Source organism: Amblyraja radiata, chromosome 18, assembly GCF_010909765.2.
Source record: "Amblyraja radiata isolate CabotCenter1 chromosome 18, sAmbRad1.1.pri, whole genome shotgun sequence".
Taxonomy (NCBI): Eukaryota; Metazoa; Chordata; class Chondrichthyes; order Rajiformes; family Rajidae; genus Amblyraja; species Amblyraja radiata.
In genome coordinates, this window is record NC_045973.1 from 40,949,757 (window position 1) to 40,974,109 (window position 24,353).

At 45.4% G+C, this 24,353-nt stretch overlaps 1 protein-coding gene across 3 annotated transcripts in view; it reads right to left on the reverse strand.

The window, feature by feature from the left end:
* cfap92 (cilia and flagella associated protein 92 (putative)) overlaps positions 1 to 24,353 on the reverse strand; it is a 90,890-nt gene that overhangs the window by 25,880 nt on the left and 40,657 nt on the right. For all 3 annotated transcript variants that reach the window (XM_033037214.1, XM_033037215.1, XM_033037216.1), the window contains exons 4-8: positions 22,884 to 22,886; positions 21,198 to 21,392; positions 17,492 to 17,765; positions 16,087 to 16,248; positions 4,098 to 4,310 (exon numbers count right to left, since the gene is read on the reverse strand). In XM_033037214.1, the coding sequence (XP_032893105.1) occupies positions 4,098 to 4,310; positions 16,087 to 16,248; positions 17,492 to 17,765; positions 21,198 to 21,392; positions 22,884 to 22,886 (847 nt within the window). The remainder of the gene's footprint in view (positions 1 to 4,097; positions 4,311 to 16,086; positions 16,249 to 17,491; positions 17,766 to 21,197; positions 21,393 to 22,883; positions 22,887 to 24,353) is intronic.

The following is a 24,353-nucleotide window of genomic DNA, read 5'->3' on the forward strand; positions in this document are numbered from 1 at the left end:
TGTCCTGAATGGCCGGGAGACAGTTGCCAGTGATGTGCTGTGCCGCCTTCACCACTCTCTGTAGTGATTTGTGGCTGTGGGCAGAACAGTTCCCGTACCAGACTGTGATGCAGCCCGTCAGCAGACTCTCGATGGTGCAACTGTAGAAGTTTGTGAGGATGCTGGCGTTCATGCCAAACTTCCTCAATCTTCTCAGGAAAAAGAGCCGTTGGCGGGCTTTCGTAGTTATTGTGTCCGTGTGCAGTGTCCAAGAGAGGTCCTCAGTGATGTGCACACCGAGGAACTTGAAGCTGCTGACCCTTTCAACCTCAGCATCACCGATGTGGATGGGGATGTGTCCACTCCCCTGCTATCTCCTGTAGTCCACGATCATCTCTTTAGTTTTGCTGACATTGAGAGAGAGGTTATTTTCCTGGCACCAGCTGTTTAGTGCCTTTACCTCCTCTCTATAGGCTGTCTCATTATTGTCTGTGATGAGGCCCAGGATGGTCGCGTCATCAGCAAACTTTAAGATGATCTTGGAGCTGTGCTTAGCAGTGCAGTCGTGCATGAACAGGGAGTACAGGAGAGGACTGAGTACACAGCCCTGTGGTGTGCCTGTATTGAGGATCAGTGAGGAAGAGGTGTGGCTGCCATTTCTCACCTCCTGGGGCCTGCCCGTCAGGAAGTCGAATATCCAGCTGCAGATGGAGGTCTCCAGTCCAAGATCTAGGAGCTTGGGGACGTGTTTTGAGGGAATGATAGTGTTGAATGCCAAGCTGTAGTCAATGAAGAGCATTCGCACATATGTATTCCCTGTGTCCAAGTGGGTGAGCGCAGTGTGAGTTGCCACGGCGATGGCATCGTCTGTGGCCGTTTGGTCTATACGCAAACTGAAGAGGGTCCAAGGTGTCAGGGAGAGAGGAATAGATGTGAGTTTTGACTAGTTGCTCGAAGAACTTCATGATGACTGATGTCAGTGCGACAGGATGGTAGTCATTTAAACAGGAGATTAATGGTTTCTATGGAACAGGAACGATGGATGCTTTGAAGGGGGTGAGAACCACAGACTGACTCAGGGAGAGGTTGAAGATGTTGGTGAACACCTCTGCCAGTTGATCAGCGCACGCCCTGGAATACCAACCGGCCCTGGAGCTTGGCGGTCATTGACCTTTTTGAAGGACCGCCTCACATCTGCCGTTTGTAGGGTCAGTGAGGTAGTCCCCCAGCACACTTGTGGACTCATGGTGGGCGCTGTGTTGTCTGCATCGAACCGGGCATAGAAGGTGTTAAGCTCGTCCAGGAGCGAACCGGTAGGCTGGACAGTGCTCCTGTTTTCCCCATTGTAATTTGTGATGCAACGTAATCGACTCCACATGCATCTGGGGTCAGAGCTGGAGTAGTTGGATTCCACTTTGCCCCTGTAGGCTCTCTTGGCTTTCCTGATGGACTTCTGGAGGTCATATCTAGCTGCTTTGTAGGCGTTGGGGTCCCGTGAGTTGAAGGCAGTGGTCCGTGATTTGAGTTTGGCATGAATTTCCCCTCTGACCCAGGGTTTCTGATTTGGGTAAGTGCAGATGGTGGCTTTTGGAACAACATCATCGATGTACTTACTTATGTAGCCTAAGACAGAGACTGTGTATTATTTTGATGCTGCCTTCTGCTGCATCGTCAAACATCTGCCAGTCAGTTTTGTCAAAGCAATCCTGCAAGGCCTCATCAGCCTCATTGTTCCATTTGTAAATGTCCCTAGAAACCGTTTTTTCCTGTTTTAGTTTCTGCCTGTATGCAGGCAGCAGTAGGATGGAACAGTGGTCTGCCTTCCCAAAAGCAGGGTGGGGGATGGGCTTGTAGCAGTCTCTGAATGGGGTGTAACAATGGTCTAGGGTCTGCTCTCCCCCAGTTTTAAAACAAACTGAAGAACATTCAAACAAACTTTTAAATCACTAAAAAATAACAAAAAGAATGGAAAAACGAACAGACTTCCAGCAGGGCAGCCATCGCCCCGGTGCCCCTGGATGAGTATATGGAACAAGATGCTAGATGAGGCAGTTGAGGCAGGAACTAGGGCAACATTTAAAAGGCATGTTCATAGATAGGAAATATTTAGAGGGCGATATGGGCCAAATGCGGGCAGGTTGGACTAGTGTAGATGGGCCACCTTGATCAGCATGGCAAGATAGGCCGAAGGGCCTGTTACAGTGCTGTATGACTCTTTCTCACCTAGAAGGACTGCTGGTGTCCCAGGATGGCGGTGAGAGAGGAGGTATACGGACAGGTGTTACATCTCCTGCTGTTGCAGGGGAAAGTACCTGTGGAGGAGGTGGTTTGGATGGGAAGAGATGAGTGAACCAGGGAGTTGTGGAGGGAACAGCTCCCCTCTCCTTCCCCCACCCCCTCGCTCCCCTGTGCTCCACCTGGTCTCTCAACTATTTCTCCCCTCCTCGCCCCTTTCCATCTACATTCATGTAGCTTCACAATTCGCATCTCTTCAATCCTTTTGTCTGGCATTTGTCAAAACAAACATCTATCAAAACCCTCCCTCACGCGTATCCATCTATTATTTTCCAGGCTTTGTCCTGCACCTACTTTCTACCAGTTTACTTCCCTCCGCCCACTACAATGAATCTGAAGGGTCCTACCCCAAAGCATGATGTATTCATGTTCTCTGCAGAACCACTGTGTTACTCAAGCAGTTTGTGTCTTTCTTTTGAAAACTAGCATTTGCCTTCCCGTTTCTTCCTGTTGAAGGCAGTTGGTGCACATGGAGCCCTGCTCTGAAAATTCTTTATATCTATAGTATTTCTTAAATTCAATGAGAAAAAGCCCCAAAATGTTTTATTCTCTGATCTTTTCTCCCCATTGCATTGTTTATTCATCGTTCAAAACATTTAGCAGTTAAAGATGTGCGATATAATTAAATTTCATAAAGAGTGAAAATGGAATTAATACAAGGCTGTGTTTTCTCATCAATTCAATTAAACTGGATTTTGCAAGCAGTTTGGACCAGACATTAGCTGCATGTAATAGATTTCTGCTGCATCTTTACTTATCTCTCTAATCTTTCATGTGCCAAGAGATCCTCTTACATTTTGTACAGTTTCCATTTGGCCTTAAGTTTGATATTATTGTTGCATTTTAATCATGCAAATTATTTTTGTATAGTTGTACAATTCCAGCATGAACCAATATAACGCATTACCAAAAATCAAGTGCTAGAGGAACTCAGCATGTCAGGCAGCATCTGTGGAGGGCACAGACAGACAACATTTCAAGGCAGGATCCTTCTTCAGACTCATTATCTATCTCTTGCCTGGCCTACTGAGTTTCTCTAGCTTTGTTTTTTGCTCAAGATTCCAGCATCAACAGTTTCTTGTCTCTGCAATATAATACCAACTTCCTTTTCCCACACTAGTTAATACAAAATCACTACTATTCTCTACAAAATAACTTTCACATTAAAATGCCATGTTCTGGCTAGATGCTGATCTAGATGCTAGATGTAACCACAATTATTACATTAATCCCTTTTAAGAATTAATTTGGAAATTACTGCTAACCTGATAAGATTCAAATGTTAACTTTCCAGTACACGGAACATTGACACTTGTTCATTTTAGTTTAGTTTAGAGATACAGCACAGAAACAGGCCCTTCGGCCCACCAAGTCCACACCGACCAGCAATCCCCGCACACTTACACTATCCTACATGCACTAAGGACAATTTACAAATGTACCCAGCCAATTAACTTACAAACTTGTGCGTCTTTGGAGTGTGGGAGGAAACTGGAGCTCCCGGGGAAAACCCTCGCAGGTCACGGGGAGAATGTACAAACTCCATAAAGACAGTACCCATAGTCAGGATGGAACCCGGGTCTCTGGCGCTGTAAGGCAGCAATTCTACCGCTGTGCCACCCGAGTGAAAATTAAATTGGTTAATGGATTATTTTGTTCTGTATGCACTATGTAGGTAATAATCAATCATCAATTTTGATATTAATGATGATGTATTCCTTATAATATCTATGATAGATGTTATAGATATATAATATCTTTGTGCGCAACAAATTACTCAAGTTTTGAAAAGCAACACTGAAATATTCAAGCAATGATGATACCTTTTTAAGTTCATCTATTCGTGCTTCATCAGGTTTGTGTAGATGCTCATTTGCCTCCAAGCTGCTTTTGTATCCCGGAAATCGGAATCCATCAAAGGTTAAACAAGCTTTCTTTGATCTTTTCTTTGCCTTCTTTTCCTCTTTGATAATGTCCACGGGAGCCACTGTTCCCCACAAGAACGTTTGACTGTACGTGAACCTCTGCCTTGGCGTCTGTCAGGAAGCAGCAAATAAAAATGAGCATTTATTGCTTTGTCATTTGCACCAATATAAAGTTCAGTTCCGTTTCGTTTATTTTCACATGTAACGATGTACAGTAAAAAGCTTCTCGTTGCGTGCTATCCAGTCAGCAGAAAGACAATGCATGATTACAATTGAGCCATTTACAATGCATAGATGCATACTTATACATGTTCTAAAATTGTCTGGAAGTCTTAAATCCAACATTGGGATTGGAGCGCAAACAGTCAAAAATAAGTGGTGCTCAAAATTTGCACCATGGGCCCCGGGTGGCATGTCCGGGTAAATTCTTATATAAATTACACCTCCCACCCTCCACTCATTGAAAAGTGGGGCAGTACAGAGAGAAAAATCATCTCATTAGTTGCTTTTGATCCTATGAGTTTTACTTTTGTCAACATCATTTGAAACATTGTTTCTGTTTACTATAAATTGACTGGAGCATAATTATGAAAGATGACGTGTAGACTGGAAAAATTATATCTTTTGTAAAATCTTCATATACGGAACCTGTTTTTTCCTGGCTGATTTTAGTGTGTGCATGGTGGAAACATGGAAATCCTGAGGTTGTTGTCAACTCATTCACAATCTTTGCACAGTGCACCCTGCTGGAATCTAGGGAAATTAGTACAATTGTTAACATTTTAAAATGTTGTGCATTATTGCTTTAGTTCTCCTTGGGACGGCATGGGTTTGCTCCTGGCACTCCAGTTTCCCCCCACAACCCAAAGACAGGTGGGTTGGTGGGCTTATTATCCTCTGTAAATTGCCTCTAGTGTGTGGGGCGTGGATGAGAAATGGAATAATATCGAACTTGTGTGAATGGGCGATCGATAGTCGGCTTGGGCTCAAGGAGGCCGAAGGGCTCTTTTCCATGCTGTATCTCTAAACTAAACTAAACTAAACATACTGGTTCAGGTCTAAATGAGTTTTTATTAATATAATACCAATATTTAGCCTTAAAAAATAAACTTTATGTTTGCAAGTTTAATTTTCCCACGTTTGAAATCTGCTGTTTGATATATCAACTTTATTTATTTCGGTTTTTGTAAAATGTTTATACTATTAACATTAATTCAAAGGGAAAAAAAGCGCTCTGTCCTTGCTGGCTTGTTGTCACTGTAAATACATTAATGAGATGGGGTGCTTGATCATACATAATGGGACTGTCATATGCTGAGCGAATGGAGTGGCTGGGATTGTATACTCTGGAATTTAGAAGGATGAGAGGGCATCTTATTGAAACATATAAGATTATAAAGGGTTTGGACAGGCTAGAGGCAGGAAACATGTACCCGATGTGGGGGGAGTCCAGAACCAGGGGCCACAGTTTATGAATAAAGTAGGTATGTTACAAAACTTACCTTGGGTTTTTCGAAATTTCGTTCAGACCGTAAGGTCTGAATGACAATAAAGGGATTCAATTCAATTCAATCCAATTCAATTCAATTCAATTCAATTCAATCAATTCAATTCAGCGGCGCTGCAGTTCTGCCACTGGCCGTATGCGCGGCTTTGGCGCCTTCGAGGGGAGGGGTGGGATTAAAATGTGGTTTTTCTCCTGCCTGTCCTGGATATATTTTCTCGGGCTGCTAGCTAATGCTGAAGAATTGTTCCGACTGTCGTTCTGTGAATTTATTTTTTTTAAATCGCAGGACAATTTCAGCGCTGGAATAAAATAAAAATCTGCTTCTAATGCGGTCAACGCCGATAACCGGGACGGATTTCACGTACGGGACAGCAAAAGGTAAACCGTTTATATTACATACTAGACTAAGTGGGACCCGTTGGATCCCAGCATCACACGGGAGGGCTGGTCACCAACGCAATATTCCCCTCTCCACCAATTCCAATACTGCTCGCCAGTGGGGGGGGCTGTCTGTTGCGCTAGTATGGGTGTTGCGGGCTGAAGGTACTGGTTTTGGTATAGACATTGTGGGCCGTATGGATGCTTGGGCAGGCATCCAACTGTTGCAACGATTTTAAAAGCCAAGCCAAGGCAAACAATTGGGCCGCAGCTACCCGACAACCAAAATTCATTTTATGAACACAAACTTGTTAAAAAAAGGCGAGGCAAACAATTGGGCTGCAGACACCCGACAACCAAAATTCATTTTGTGAGCACAAACTTGTTAAAAAAAGGCGAGGCAAACAATTGGGCTGCATACACCCGACAATCAAAATTCATTTTGTGAACACAAACTTGTTAAAAAAAAGGCGAGGCAAACAATTGGGCTGCAGACACCCGACAACCAAAATTCATCTTGTGAACACAAACATGTTAAAAAGGGCTGCAGCCACTTTACACCGCTTCGAGGGGACTCACCGTGGAATTGACGTGCGTTCAGTGTTATTTGCAGCTCAGAGAGCCGTGACCTTCTCGCTTCCTGGTCTGGCAGAGACTGAATGAGGCATGACACTTCCTGGTTTTATAGTCCCTCCCCCTGCCGCCAGCGGGGGCAGCAGAGAGAATGGGGAATTTTGTAAAAACATTAATAACTCTCATTTTTCATCGACGGAAAAAATCCTCCGCACTCATACAGCAGAGGGGGGCTCTGAGCGAGGTGGCCAAAAATGACAGCCGTAGGTGGCGGCGTTCTCTCGGAAATCGCAGCACAGTCGGCCAAAAGCGGTGAAGATCAGAGATTTAGTAATATAATAAACATGCTTCTTAGGATTACCTTAATCCACATTTTACGTTGCGAAAAGGTGATTTAGGCCCCATACGAACTGGCAGTGTTTTTCCTGCCAATATAGGGTTTAAATTCACCGCAACTGCAACGTTCCAATCGATCACGTTCCACAATCGAATTAGGTGTCAAATTACACTTATTTTTATGCTTTATCTGATGGGATAAATTGCAGACTTGATTTTTTTAATCTCAAAATTTTGTGACATTGCTAAATAAAGGGTAGGCCATTTTGAACGGAGTGGAGGAAACACTTTCTCATGCAGAGTGTTGTAAGTCTGTGGAATTCTCTGTCTCCGAGTGCGGTGGAGGCAGGTTCTCTGGATACTTTCAAGAGGGAGCTAGATAGGTCTCTTAAAGATAGTAGAGTCGGGGGATATGGGGAGAAGGCAGGAATGGGGTACTGATTGGGAATGATCAGCCATGATCACATTGAATGGCGGTGCTGGCTCGAAGGGCCGAATGGCCTACTCCTGCACCTATTGTCTATTGCCTATTGTCATGAAAGGTCAGGCCATTTTGTGTTAGAATTTTAATCTTCAGGGTCAGAAGATGAGGAATTTTTACTTAAATTCATTCATTCACATACAGTATGTGGATGACACTGGCAGTGCTGACATTTATTATCTTGCGTGACTGCTCCAGAACTGAAGAGCTCGTGAAGAATGAACTACACTTGTAGGAAGGAACAGCAGAAGATAGACACTAAATCTGCTCGACCCAAAACGTCACCCATTCCTTCGCTCCAGGGATGCTGCCTGTCCCAAAGAGTAACAGTACTCCAGCATTTTGTGTCTATCTTCAATGAAATATACTGTTGAGTCCCGAACTTTCTACAGATAAGATTAGGTAAGGGTGATAGATTTTCTTCCATACAAGACAGTAAACTGCATGGGAGTCTACAACAAAAAGTGGTTTCAAGGCTAAATGTGTAGAGAAGATTGACATAATATGCTGGAGTAACTTCTCTCCAGAAATGCTGCCTGTCCCGCTGAGTTATTCCAGCATTTTGTGTCTATCTTTGGTGTAAACCAGCATCTGAAGTTCTTTCCTATATGTTTATAAAATTACAGGCATACTTATTCATTTACTAGAATTGCAATTTTCCACCTGACATAATGCGATTCTAATTCATGGTCCAGATCTCTGGCTGCGACTCCACTTACTTAATCACCATTATACCCTACACATTGTCCACCGACTACAAAGCTAGACCACCTCAACTACTCTACATTAGTTAAGTACTTTAAGTACTTTAACTGCTCTACATCGGTGAGACCAAGCGCAGGCTTGGTGATCGCTTCGCCCAACACCCCCGGTCAGTTTGCATTAACCAACATGATCTCCCAGTGGCTCAGCACTTCAACTCCCCCTCCCATTCCGAATCTGACCTTTCTGTCCTGGGCCTCCTCCATGGCCAGAGTGAGTCCCACCACAAATTGGAGCAGCATCTCATATTTCGCTTGGGCAGTTTACACCCTAAGGGTATGAACATTGATGTAACATTGGCTATAGCATGTTAGCCAATTAGAATGCTTAGTAATTATAAGCCCGCCTAATTGTAACATTCATAGTGTAAGATCCTGCCCACTGCTTGCCAGTCTGAGTACCAGTGTGAACGTGTGATGACCTGCTGTGTAGTTAATGACCTGAACAATACAGATGCTTGTGTTTCAACCCATGTGAGTTTGATTTCTTTACATGGTGTCAGATCGGGTCTGCCCCGTTCTGTTGATCACGATTTATTTTGTTTACCAGTTTTTACTTGCGTGTTTTTTTGTGATTCAGAAATATGGCTAGCTCTTGTCGAAAGCCTAGCCCGCTTGTGTTTGATTCTGACATCGCCGAGCGATGGAGAATGTTTGGGAGGATTACTCTCATTATATACGCATCGTTCGTCGCAACGATCCCGACGATTTGAAGGCTTCGCTACTGTTGAATTTAGCGGGTCCGGAGGCTATGATCCGTGCTGACTCGTTTGAATTTGCACCTGCCCAACTGGATGTGAATGGACAGGTATTGGTGCCAGCAGAATCTATAGACAACTCGATGGTATTGCTGAGAAAGTTCAGAGAACTGTGTGACCTACCGTCTAACAGAATCCTTGAGAGGACAAGATTTTTTGCCCAAGTGCAACAGCCTGATGAACCTGTGGAACGATTCATCAGCGACCTGAGACACATCAGTTTTCAATGCAGATTTGGTGCGATAACAAATGAGCTTGTTAGAGATAAAATTTTGGGAGGAATGAGCGACCGAAAGCTGCGAACTGTATTCTTATGAAATGCAGATCAGGCTATTCATGCTTGTCAGATGGCTGAGACTGTGGCACCACTGGCTGATTATGATAGCGCAAATGCTAATCAACAACTAAATGTGAATATGGCTAGTTGCTCTTCACAAAGATTTCTCAATGCATCCAGCAAGGTTCAGAACATGCCTAACATGAAGTGCACAAACTGTAACTATTTCCACCCCAGGGAGCGCCAATTTTGCAGAGCCCATTGGAAAGTATGTCATAATTGCAAAAAACCCAACCACTTTGTTGTCGATCTAGTGGGAGTACAGCTTCAAGGACAAAGCTGCACCTGATTCAACAAGACCCGTCGGATTCAGATTCCCATGAACAAGACGAATCTTCCCACGGGAATGACTCTGATAGCTCAGGCACTGAGCCTGCTGTACTTTCCCTAAACCTGTCATTGTCGACCATGCAGTCACCCCATTCGTACGTGCCCCTCACCGTGTCCCGCATGGTACGCGTGAGCAAATACACGATGAACTTAAATGTATGGTCTCCATTGGGGTCCTTGCCGAAGTCAGCGAGCCCTCTGATTGGGTTTTCACCATGGTTGTCACCACAAAGAAAGATTAGAAGGAGTTACGCATCTGCATCAATCCCAAAGATTTGAATACAGCAATCAAACAGCAACACTACCCCATGAGGACCATTGAAGACGTCACAGCCCAAATCGGTAACGCAACGGTTTTCTTGATTTTGGATGCCAAAAACTTATTCTGGCAAATCCCGTTAGACCGCGTCTCGTTGGCATTAACAACAGTCGCCACCCCGTTCGGACATTACGGGTTCCTAAGAATGCCTTTTGGCATCAACTCTGCCAGCGAAGTCTTCCAGCGTGCAATGGAACAACTGTTTGCAGAATTTCCCTGTGTTATCATAGTTGACGACATTCTGGTTTATGGCCCCGATGCCACCGAGCACGATGCAAACCTATATAAAGTACTGGACCGTGCCAGAGACATCAACTTAAAGCTGAACCCACTTAAATGCAAGTTCAGGTTTCCCGAAGTCACTTACATAGGTCACGTGTCCACTAGCAATGGACTAAAACCAGACCCACTGAAGACTGCAGCAATCAACGAGCTGCCAGTACCAACTGACGTCACCAGCCTACAACAATTTCTAATCATGGTCAACTACCTGGGGAAGTTCATCCCCAATCTCAGCGAACAATCAGCCCCCCTACGTCAACTAACCCATAAGGACAATACCTGGTCCTGGTACCCAAACCACCAGCGAGCTTTTGAGACTTTAAAACTACAGCTCGCTAGTTCACTGACTCAGTCTTACTTTACTTTAAGTCTTACTTTAACCTCAACCTCCAGTTACAATCACCTGCGACACATCCCAGTATGAACTAGGCGCTGCATGCCTGCAGACCTCTTTCAACGGCGATGTTTTGCCGATATCCTATGCTTCCAGAACCTTAACAGATATTGAACAGCGCTATGCCCAGATAGAAAAAGAGCTGCTTGCCATGGTTTTTGCCTGCTCCAAATTCAAAGACTTAATTTTTGGCAAAACCTTCACAGTAGAAACTGATCAACCTCTGGTTACAATCCTGAGCAAGCCTATCCACGCTGCCCCAGCAAGGCTTCTATGCATGATGATGCAGCTCCAACGGTTCGACTTCCGCATTGTCTACAAAAAAGGTAAAAACATGCACATCACAGACACTCTATCCCGGGCACCACACACCACCAGTGAACAACATCCTTACGAACCTGAGGAATTCTCCGTTTTAAAGGTTTCCTTCGTTCCAACTGACCGCCTGCGCTGCCTTGCCGAACACACTGCCATGGATAAAACCTCCCACCGAATTAAGACCCTACTTTCTGGTACCTGACGAGCTTGTGCCACAGGACGGAGTGATTGTAAAGGGCCATAAGACGCTTATCCCCCCCCCCCCCCCCCCCCCCTGTACGTAAGGAGTACTACGAGGAGATCCACGGTGGCCACCCAGGCATTGAGGCCACGCAACAAAGTGCCAAATAAATTATTTACAGGCCCGGAATGACCAAGTACATTTGGGAAAAAACGGAGTCGTACGCGATCTGCAACAGGCAGGTGCCACACCGGCTAAAACAGCCGCTGCTGTCCCAACCGGCTCCACCCCTACCATGGTCGTCCGTGGCCGCCGATATTTTCGACTGGCACGGGAAACGCTATCTCGTGTTGGTGGATTCGTACTCGAGTTGGTTCAAAATTGATTTTCTACCAACCATCTCCTCTGAATTGGTCATCCTGAAACTTCGTCAGCACTTCTTTGTACATGGCATTCCAGCCCACCTTCAGACTGACAACGGGACACAATTCTCCAGTCAAATGTTCAAAGACTTTGCCAAACGCTGGAACTTTAAACATGTCACCAACAGCCCAGAGTACCTACAGTCCAATGGACTTGCCGAACGCGCTGTTTGCAGCGCTAAACAAGTTATGGAACGGTCCTTCCTGGCTAAATCTGATGTTTACCTAGGTGAATCCTGGTGGAATCTATCACAGGTTATTGAGAGAGGCAAGAGAGAAGATTGTAGGGACCGCGAAGAAGATCTTTCTATCTTTAGCCAGAGGCGAGATCCCGGAGAATGAGAGCAGCCGATGTTGTTCAGGAAGGGTCTCGAAACGAAACATCACCCTTTCCTTCCCTCCCGGGATGCAGCCTGTCCCACTGTGTTACTCAAGCATTTTGTGTACCTTTGTTTAAGAAAGGAAGTATAATCCAAAAATTACAGACCAGTGAGCCTCTAATGGAGAGGATTCTTTGGGATGAGATTTACTCTCATTTGGAAGAAAATGTGCCAACTCGGCCTCGGCTTGGTTTTATGCCTGGCAAATCACATCTTAAGAACTTGAAAGGGTTCATGAGTTTATGTGATGAGGAGAATTAGGCCATTCGGCCCATGAAGTCTACTCCGCCATTCAATCATGGCTGATCCATCATCCCCTCTTAACCCCATTCTCCTGCCTTCTCCCCATAATCCCTGACACCCGTAGTAATCAAGAATCTATCTATCTCTGCCTTAAAAACATCCATTGTCTTGGCCTCCACAGCCTTCTGTGGCAAAGAATTCCACAGATTCACCACCCTCTGAGTAAAGAAATTCTTCCTCATCTCCTTCCTAAAGGAACGTCCTTTAATTCTGAGGCTATGACCTCTGGTCCTAGACTCTCCCACGAGTGGAAACATCCTCTCCACATCCACTCTATCCAGTTTTTTTGAGGTGATGAAGGTGATCAATGGAGGCGGGGCAGTGGATATTGTCCACATGGATTTTACTAAGGCGTTTGATAAAGTATTTCAAGGGAGGATGATCCAGAAAATTGAGATGAACGGAATTTCCCGATGACTTGGTTGCTTGGATTCAGAACTGGCTTACTGACAGAAGAAGGGGGTTGTGGTGGAAGGGTGTTATTCTGGCTGGAGATCCAGAGGAGTTCCACAGAGATCGTCTGCAAACTTACTAACCAACCCATCTACATATTTGTTGTGGCATCAGGAATGACACCAGGTGCAGCAGTGACTACACTGACACTCAGTTGTGCAATGTTATATTTACAGTGGTGAGAAAGTCCAGGACCAGAGGGGAGCATTGTCCCTCACCATGAGGGCGTACAGTATGTGCGATAGCGATTGCTATCTCAGGCTCATCTTGGCAGCTCAGTCCTGGTCTCGAAGGAGGAGGCAGGTTGATCTCAGGCTTCTCCCTACAGTTCACCCTTGCCTCCAGAGGAGGCTCTGGCAGTCTCTGGTTTATATTGAGTTAACTGAGCATGCAGGGTGATTCTGGAGGCTCAGTCATTGCCTCTGTGTGTGGACAGCAAGAGCCACTTAGTCTTAGCCTCAGTGGAAGAGCTGGCAGTCCAGAGCTGATTTCGGGCAGCCCAGTTTTGACCACAGAGTGGTGCTAGTGGTCTCCTGTCAGTCACAGTGGCTCAGTCTTCCTCGAACCAGCGACAGGGGAACACAACTAGCAGCGAGGCTCCCCACTTTCTCCCCCTTCCTCTCTCCCTCATTCTTCCTCTGCTGCTTCTTCTCTCAACCTCACTCTTTCCCTCCCATATTATATATAGATAAATAAACATACTGTACATATACACAAAAACACATACAAATATATATGCACACATACATTCATACATACACACACTAGACCAAGTGCAGACCCGTTGGGTCTGTTCCCCCAAACCGTGGGGGGGGGGGGGGGCAGGGCGGCATGCGGCGTCACACATACTAACCACCCCCACACACACACTAACTAACCCCCTTGATATATTAATATTATTAATTTGCTCCTTTTACCCCATAACCCTATCCACTGACGCATAGCCCCCAACTCGCAGGCGCATCTAGAGAGGGAGGAGGGGGGTAGAGAGTGAGGGCAGAGAGAGAATGGGGAGAGACAGAGACAGAGGGAGAGGGGGAGTGGAGGGGAGGAGGAGAGGGAGGGTGGGTGAGAGGGGAAGGGAAGGGGGTGGGAAGGGAGGGGGAGAGGGGATGGAGGGAAGGGGTAGGGGAGGGTGTGGAGGGGAGGGGGAAGGGGGTTTAGGGGAAGGAGGATGGGCGAGGGCAGGGGTGGTGGGTAAGAGGAAGGGGAAGAGAGAGAGGGAGGGGGAGAGGGAGAGGGGAGAGAGAGAGGGAGGGGGAGAGAGGGGGGAGAGAGAAGGGGGGGAGAGAGAGAGGGAGAGGGGAGAGAGAGAGGAGGGGGAGGGAGAGAGGGAGGAGGGGGAGGGAGAGAGAGAGGAGGGGGAGGAAGAGAGAGAGAGGAGGGGGAGTGATAGAGAGAGGGGGAGAGAGGGAGGGGGAGAGAGAGAGAGAGAGAGGGGAGGAGCGAGAGTGAGAGGGGCGGGGCGGCAGCTCGCGAGGGCCCGATCTGATGGTGAAAAGCAGTGGGGGGGACCAGCAGACCGTGGCTTCCGCTAAGGGAAGCGCACCCACCAGCGTGACAGAGCCGGGCCGGAGGTGGGGGGGGGGGTACAGACGATCTGGCCTCGTCCCTTGTGACGGGTAGAGAGGAGAGGGTAGAGAGGAGAGGAGAGAGAGGGAGGAAGGAGAGGGGAGGAGGTGGTGGAGGGGAGCCGGGCGAGTGAGTGGGCTGCGAAATGCGGAGACCGAAGCGGCTTCTGACTCTCTGGAAACCCACAGCTGGAATGAGCGCGCATGTGGGCGGAGAGGGGCGGGGCTTCACGAGCTGCACGGGCAGCGCGGAGTAGTTTCAGCGCGTGAGGCTCCGCTGACCCCGAGGTCTGCAGAACAAAGATCCTATAGCGGAGCTGAGCTGTAGAAACTTTGTTCTGCAGAACTTTCTCGATCTTTCTGCGCCTTTTGAAGAACGTAGGTGGGCGAACGTATTTCGTGGAAAACTGCGCATGCACGTTGACAGCAGCTGCATTAACCTACAGCGGCGGGGGGGGGGGGGGGGGGGGGGCCAGGAGGCAGGTGGGCCTCGATTGATGGGCAAGTGGGAATTGTGATGTCAGCAGCTGGCAAACGCCGATTATTTTTTAAAAAGTGAGTTTTGTGAACAACTTTATTCATAATCTGGGAAAATAATTTAGAGAGGAGTGGATTTCTGATATCATAAATTAAATCCCTACCGAAATATGTAAAAATCTCCGTGTTTTTGCATCTGGTTTTCGAGGAGATATGTTTCAAAGGCTAAATGACAGACACACACACACACACTCACACAGGGGGGAGAGGGAGGGGAGAGAGAGAGAGAGGGAGAGAGAGAGAGGGGAAGAGAGAGAGATGAGGAGAGAGGAGGGGAGAGAGAGGGAGGGGTGGGAGAGGGAGGGGAGGGGGTGTCACAAGGTTTTTTTCAAAGGAAATGCGAGCGGCGCGACTGGCAGTGCGTTTGGTTTGCAACGGGAGGCAGGTATCCCAGAGGGAGTAATGGCCGCGAGGGCCGCCTTCTCATCGCGTACCCCACAGGAGGTTAACGGCCGCCGCCGCCAAGTTCTACCATCGGCCGGGGGAGGCGGAGAGGATTCAGAAGCCGGTGGCCTCCGGTGACCGGCTGTGACCTCCCAATCTGCAGAACACTCGTTCTTTCTGCGCATTTTGAAGAACGGGGGGGGGGGGGGAGCCGGGCGAGTGAGTGGTCTGCTTGCTATGGGATCTTTGCTATGAACAACGGAGAGAAACAGCACCGGCTTGATCTTTAGCTGAGTGGGTGGGCAGGGCTTCATGAGCTGCGCCGACTATGAGGAGAACCTCCTTCAGCACGTGAGCGATCTGCAGAACAAAGATCCTGTAGCTGAGCTGTAGAATCTTTGCTGCAGAACGTTCTCGATCTTTCTTCGCCTTTTGAAGAACGGGGGGAGGGGTGCATGGAGTAACGTACCTCGTGGAAAACTGCGCATGCGCGATGACAGCAGCTGCATTAATCCACAGCGGCGGGGGGCGGGGGGGCGGGGCCAGGAGGTAGGTGGGCCTCGATTGGTGGGCATATGGGCATTGTGACATCAGCAGCTGTCAAGCGGCGATTATTTTTTTTAAAGTGAGGTTTGTGAACAACTTTAATCAAAATCTGGGGGAATAATTGAACAAATTTAGAGAGGAGTGGATTTCTGAAATCAGAAGTTAAATCGCTACCAAAATATATAAAAATCTCCGCATTTTTGCATCTGGTTTTCGAGGAGATACGTTTCAAAGGCAAATTAACATACACACACACACACACACACACACACAGTTTTAAAAGTATATAGATAGATATGTACACACATGCTGTTTTATATATATATCAATCCATACCAGAGCCATTTCCTCCCGCAACAATTGCTTTGCCTTCTCCGAGGAGCTGAAGGTCTGAATGGAATAGTTGTGTACCTTTCTCCCTTCAGGTGGCACATACACTATTGACCTTGGTTTGATTTCAGTCAACTTGCTGGCTTCATAAACTGCATCGATGTTATTCTGAAAAGAGAAAATGTTTGGTGTTCAAATAATTTAGTTACTATAAAAAGATGTCAGATGGACATTTTCATTTCAAAGTATTTTATTTTTTTCTATTAAACCTATTATCAACCCAAGAATGGTTCTGGATTGAACTCTCAGACTTTTGCAGCCCAAAATATTTAGAATCCATCAGCGTTTACTGAAAAATTGTAGCATTCGATACATTGGTATAAGTTCAATGTCATTTCTTGAACACAAACAACTATCTCTTTACAAATTAATGGAAAATGTATTTTTTTGAATTTAAGTTTTTTTCATTTTTTGTTTGTCTTTAATACAGATAGTTCTGCTATAACATACATTTGCATTACATGTATTGTATATAATGCGAGTAATGAATTAGGAAACACTGTTTGCAATATGTGGGCTGGTGTGGAATAACACAATTTCAATTGGGAACAAGAGAACCACTTAAAAGTGAATTCAGAAATTGACATGCAGAGAAAAAGCTGTCTTTGATTTAAACAGTGTGTGTGGGGGGGGGGGGGGGTAGGGGGGTAGAATGTTTCCACGTAATCTCCCCACAGTATTCAGACACATTGTATCTCAAGAACACAGCTGCTACTTTAACTGTGAGTGGCTATTGAAAATGACAAACAATCATTTCCATTCACACTTGTATCCTATCAAACAATGTAATATACAACCTTACGTATTTTATAACAACAAAAATATACTGCAGAAAAAATAATGTTGTTACTACGATTCTGAAACTCTCTAGAGCCCCTAACCTCCTTTATACCTTTCGTACAATTGTCCTTATATTGTGATTTTCTATAATGAACTCTCCTAGAAACACAACTATCACATAAAAGAAAGACATGCATCCACATATCACCAGTAGTGGACAACATTAGATTGGTGCATTATTTGCAAACAATAGTGCTCGAACAGTTGATGGTAGAAATCCATTATACCTTTGTAGCCGTATTGTAACAATTCATATTCAATGATTCATATCACAGTAACACTCATATTATGTACATAACTCAGTGTACATAAGTTATGTACACTGAGTTATAACGTATGTACATAAGTACATAACTCAGATTGAACCCCAGGAATAATGTCATAGAACAGAAAAAAAATCTAATATCATTTTATATATCACAATAATAACATATCAAGTAGGGAAATATTTTTAAACCTTTAGAATAACCATTTTTAGCCACTATGTAAATGTTTGTTATCAAACTATTACCTGAATGTGATTTGTGAGGATTATTTGATTCTGTTTGGTCTGTACATATCTCATATTGTAAATGTCCAGTGGAGTACGGTAAGCCTTTTTTGATGGTGCAATTTCAGAAATGAGTAATGATGGGATGGCTGGCAAGCCGCTGAGGATATGTGGATCAGTTTCAGAGGCTGGGATGCCAAACTCCCGGCTCAGAACTGTTATCATTGCTGCTGTTGGGAAGAGGTCACCCTGTACCACTTCTCTCAGCTTCTTAGCCAAGCAAAGGTATTGAAGTCTGAGAAACAAAAAATAATCTAAGTTATAATTTAACTGGAGAAATAAATGATTCATGTTCCCTAAAGATTCTGGAATACAAATTTCAATTTAAAAATAACAGTCAAGCTTAAAAAAAAGACACATCATCACTGAAATATCAAAGAACGACAGGGTTTTAGTAGTACCTAATTTTGGGGAAAATTAAATGTTATGTTTTTTATTGTCATATTATCCCAACCAAGCTCATCTCCAAACTCATGGAACTTGGACTCAAGTACGTCATTCTGCAACTAGATCCTTGACAGCCTGACTAACAGACAACAAACAGTGAGGATAGATGACAAATTATCCTCTGTGATAATCCTCACCACTGGTGCCCTGCAAGGAAACGGTCTCACCCCCATATTATACTCCGTATGCACTACTGATTGTGCAGCTAAATACCAATCCAACTCAATTTACAAGTTCACAGGTGCCAGCACCATAGTGGGCAAGATTAAAAAATAATAATGAGATGGAGTACAGGAAGGAGATTGAGAACCTCATAGCCTGGTGCCAAGACAACAACCTCTCCCTCAATGTCAACAAGGCAAAGGAGATTATGATTGACTTCAGGAAGTGAAGTGGCATTGAACAAGATGATCAGAAGCTTCAAATTCTGAGGAATAAATATCACCATCAATTTGTCCTGGACCAGCCACATTGAAGCTCTGGCCAAGAAAGCACCCCGACACCTCTACTTGTTTAAAAGGCTTAGATGTTCAGCATGTCCCCAACAACCCTTGCCAACTTCTACAGATGTGCCATAGAAAGCATTTTATTAGGATACATCACAGCATGGTTTGGGAACAGCTACATCCAAGACCGCAGCATCTCCGGAGAACATAGATACGTGATGTTTCGTGTTGAGACTCTTCTTCAGACTTATTGAATGGGATGGGAATTTGAAATGATTAGTAACCGAGAGGTCCAGCAGTCCTCGGCAGATATACAGGAAGCCACATCGGGAACATCCAACGCACTAGATCAGTTTAGAGCGGGGGGCTAGTGAACCTGTCTAATTTGGAAGGACTGCTGGGGTCCCTGGATGGAGTCAAGGGATGAGGTATAGCGACAGGTGTTACATCTCCTGCAGTTGCAGGGGAAAATACTTGGGGAGGGAGTGGTTTGGGTGGGAAGGGATAGCTGAACTAAGGAGTTGTGAAGGATTTTATCTTCTCCCCAAAATCCACACAGAACTGTCCTGGCAGACCAGTTGTTTCTGCTTGTTCATGTCCCACCAAATTAATTTCCACATATCTCGACTCCATCCTATCCCCCTGGTCCCATCCCTCCCTACCTATGTCCAAGACACCTCACACGCTCTTTGTCTCTTCAACGACTTCTGTTTTCCAAGCCCCCACTCCCTCATCTTTATCATGGATGTCCAGTCACTCTACACCATCCCCCACCTGGAAGGTCTTAAACCCCTTAGGTTCTTCCTCGCCCTCAGAACCAGCCAATTTCCGTCTACCAATACTCTTCTCCGCCTAGCAAAGCTGGTCCTTACCCTCAACAACTTCTCCTTCAACTACTCCCACTTCCTCCAAATCCTAGGCGTACCTATGGGCACTCACATGGGCCCCAGCTACGCCTGCCTCTTTGTATGGCACGTCAAACAATCACTGATCCAGGCATACACTGGCCCTATCCCTGAATTCTACCTCCGCTACATTGATGACTGCATCTGTGCTGCCTCCTGCACTCATGCAGAACTCACTGACTTCATCAATTTCCATCCTGCACTCAAATTCACTTGGACCAGCTCGGACACCGTTCCTGGATCTCACCGTCTCCATCGCAGGAGACAAACTATTAACCAATATCTACTACAAACCTACTGACTCCCATAGCTATCTTGACTACACTTCTTTCCACCCTGCTTCCTGTAAAGACTCTATCCCCTACTCCCGATTCCTCCATCTATACAGCATCTGCACCCAGGATGAGGTTTTCCATACTAGATCATCAATGTCCTCATTCTTTAGGAAATGGGGGTTCCCCTCTTCCATTATAGATGAGGCTTTCACTAGGGTCTCCTCAATATCCCGCAGCTCCGCTCTTGTTCCCCCTACCCCCATTCGTAACATGGACAGAGTCCCCCTTGTCCTTACCTTCCACCCCATCAGCCATCGCATACAGCATATAATCCACCAACATTTTCGCCATCTCCAACAGGATCCCACTACTGGCCACATCTTCCCATCTCCACCCCTTTCTGCTTTCCGCAGAGACCGTTCCCTCCGCAACTGCCTGGTCAACTCGCCCCTTCCCACCCAAACCACCCCCTCCCCAGATACTGTCCCCTGCACCCGCAGGAGATGGAACACCTGTCCCTATACCTCCCCCTCGACTCCCCCCAACAGTCTTTTCAGCTGAACCAGAGGTTCACTTGCACCTCCGCCAACCTCATCCACTGTATCCGCAGTTCCAGGTGTCAACTTCTGTACATCGGCGAGACCAAGCGCAGGCTTGGTGATCGTTTCACTGAACACCTCCGCTCAGTCCACCTTACCTACCTGATCTCCCGGTTTCTCAGCACTTTAACTCCCCCTTTCATTCCCAATCTTACCTTTCTGTCCTGGGCCTCCTCCATTGTCAGAATCAGGCAAAGTGCAAATTGGAGGAACAGCACCTCATATTTCGCTTGGGCAGCTTACATCCCAGCGGTATGAACATTGACTGCTCTAACTTCAAATAGCCCTTGCTTTCCCTCTCTCTGCATCCCCTCTCCCTACCCAGTTCTCCCACTAGTCTTACTTTCTCCGACTACATTCTATCTCTGTCCCACCCACTCCCCTGTCATCAGTCTTATGCTGCCTGACCCACTGAGTTACTCCAGCATTTTGTGTATATCTTGGAGTTGCAGAGGGAGCGGTCTCTGCGGAAGGCGGATAGGGGTGGAGATGGGAGGATGTGACTAGTGTTGGGATCACATTGGAGGTGACGGAAATGTCAGATGTCATACTCTCAATACAGTCAGACACATTTGTGATCGATGATATAAACAGCTGTCAAATATTGCCAAATATTATGATTGTATTCTTGAAATAATTCTGATACCAGATTTTTTAACAGTTCAGTACTATTCTTCATACGTTCATGAGTTCTCGGAGCAGAATGAGGCCATTCGGCCCATCAAGTTTACTTCGCCATTAAATCATGGCTGATCGATGTTTCCCTCTCAACTTCACTCTCCCCATAACCCCTGACACCCTTAACTAAACAAATATTCTTCAATTCTATATTTAACCAAATATCAATCACAACCTTTAATTTGAATATATGGATATGGATATCGGAGAGCTGACTTAGTTCACCGTTATTGTCTTTTGAATAAGTAATATGCATAAAATACAATATTCCATCAAACATCTCATTAATTCATTGTACCTGTAACAGAAGGTCTCACCTGTACAATGCCTGTACACAGTCCTGAGGTGCCATATCCCTGACATATAACAAAGGTTGCTTTATAATTGCACTTAAAGGCTCATGGAGGTGCATGTGATAAAATCTATCTCCTAAATTTGTATATAACCGCTGATCAAAACTGAAGTCAGAATTGTACAGAACTTTAACCTTCTCTTCTCCTTCAGCTATGGATCTGGAAAATATAAGTAAAAGAAGAAAGATTAATATTTAACAATTGAAATTTCCCTCAAGAGAGTCATGACATACAGTAGGAGTTGGACAAGGCCATTCGGCCCTGCTCTGCCGTCTAACAAGATCGTGAATGATATCCTACACCATTTTCCCATACTATCAATTCCTTTAACATCCATAAAAAAATCTGTCAATCTGTTTCGAATGTGATCAATGATTGAGCATTATCAGAGAATTACAAAGATTCTTCACTTGCCGAGGGGAGAGATTTATCTTCACTTTGGTTGTGAATGACCATCTCGGGTGTCAGAGGTTATGGGGAGAAGGCAGGAGAATGGGGTTAGGAGGAAGAGATAGATCATCCATGATTGAGTGGCAGATTTGATGAGCCGAATGGCCTAATTCTACTCCTATCACATGATCTTATGATCCGTTTATTTTGATATTCCCATACCCAGTTCCAGCCTCCTCAGTCAGGGCAAACATTCTCCCTACGTCTACCTTCACAAACCCTTGAAGAAATGTTCATTTTAAATGAAGTCACATACCATTCTTTGAAACTCTGGTGAAACAGAAGTCTAGCCTAATTAATCTCTTCTCAAGATAGATCTGTAATCCCAGGAAACAGTCCAGGAATACGTAGAAACAAGGAAACTGCAGGTGCAGGTTTATTGAAAAAGTGCTCAGATAACTCAGCAAGTCACGCAGCATCTCTAAAGAACATGGATAGGGGATGTTTGGGTCGGGACCCTTCTTCAGACTGATTGTGTTGTGGGAGGGGAAAAAGAGAGAAGGGTCAGGACAAAAGCTGGCAAGATACAGGTGATTTGGATGGGGGGGGGGGTGATTGCAGATGGTTGAATAAAGGCCAGAGATGAGAAGGTCAAAAGGTGTGAGATAAAGATGGAAGAGTTGTGAATTGCAAAGCCAGAGGAATAGATTTGCCGAACATTTGCTCTTGGTTCACCAAAGCCTACCAGATCTCCCAGTTGCTAATCATTTTAAAAGCCCTGTCCCACTATACGAGTTTACCCAAGAGCTCTCCCGAGTTAAAAAAAAAATCAAACTCGTGGTAAGCACGTAGAATGAACGTAGCGGGTACGTCGGAGCTCGAGGACGTCTCTTAGCGCTAACGGCAGGTACTCAGGAAACGCGGTAACCTCGGGAAGACTCGTGAAGAATTTTCAACGTTGAAAAATGTCCACGAGAGCCCCGAATACCTACGAGCAGCCATTACCGTAAATCTTCGAGTTTGAATCAGGGCAAAACTCGGGAGAACTCTAGAATGAACTCGTACAGTGGGACAGGGCCCACTCATTGCCCCATTCCTACACTGACCTTTCTGTCCTTGGCCTTCTCCATTGCCAGAGTGAGGGCACACGCAAACTGGAGGAACAGCATGTGATATTCCGCTTGGGCATCTTACAATGTTATGAATATTGAATTCTCCAATTTTGGATAACTAACCAAACACACCACCTTCTTTCCCCACCCGCTTCCCCCTCCCATCCCCCTCCCATCCCAGTGCCCCACCTGGACACACCCATTTCCCCCTTCCTTCCTCTGGTTATATTCGCTACCTTCTAATTGGTACGAATCCTTCCAGAACCTATTAAAAAATTAGAAAATCATAACCAGAGCTTCCACTATCCCCACTGCCATCTCTTTAAAAACTCTAGGATGTAGATCATTATGTCAATGGGATATAGACACAAAGAGCTGGATTAACTCAGCGGGCCAGACAGCAACTCTGGAGAAAAGGAATAGGTGATGTTTCAAGTTGAGAACCTTTTTCAAACCTTCAGCCTGAAGATGGGTCTTGACCTGAAACGTCACCCATTCATTTTCTCCAGAGATGCTGTCTGACCCACTGAGTTACTCCAGCTGTTTGTGTCTACCTTCGCTTTAAACCAGCATCTACAGTTCCTTCCTACACATGCCAATGGGATATATCAGTTCCCAGGCTCACTAAGTTTGAGTGGTATCTTTTCATTAACATGAATCTCCGGTATTTCATTTGCATTGGCTTCTTGCTTAGTTAGTGTACTGGGAGGATTTTTGTATTTTCTACTTAAGGGGCTGTCCCACTTGGGTGACCTAATTGGCGAGTTTAGAAGAGTTTGAATATATGACATGTTGAAGACCTCCTTCGACTTCCTTCGACTATGTTGAAGACCAGCTTCGACTAGGTACGAATAGCTGCGACTAACTTCTGGAAAATTGGACACCGAATAGTGGAGAGTGAAGACGACCTCCTTCGATCTCTTTCAACCTCCCTTCGACTATGATGAAGACTATCTACGACTACCTTCGACTACCCTCGATTACCTACGACTAACATGCCGACCTACTACGACTAAACCTACGAGTAAAAAAATATCGATTTTTTCCAAGGCCACCTTTTTTTACTCGCGGGCATTTTTTAACATATTGAAAAAAACGCCACGACCTAGATGAGGCCTCGAGTACACGGGGACAACTATCGAGCATGAAGGAGAGTTACGAAGACCTTCTACGACCTTGTGTCGACCATGCTGCGAGTATGAGTCGAGGGCAAACTCGCCAGAACTCACAGATTAGGTCACCCCAGTGGGACAGGCCCTTTAGTCTAACTCATCTGTCATACCTCTCATTCCCCATTTAAACTAATCCCACCTCTATATGCAAGGGATCAACATTTCCCCTTGCCAGTCTTTTTCTTATTTACACACCTCTAGAAGCTCTTGCCATCTATTTTAATGGTTCTTGATAGCTTATTCTTTCTATTTTAATTTATTCATTTCTTAGCCACCATTTGCTGAATTCTAAAACACTGCCAAACCTCAGGCTATCTGCTTTTTCTGGTAACTACACAAGGTTTTCCCTTAATTTCTCCTGTAATCCTTGGTTGGACTACCATCCCTGCTGTGCTTTTAGTACTCTAAAAATAAATATATATTTGTTGCAAATCACATGTTTTTCT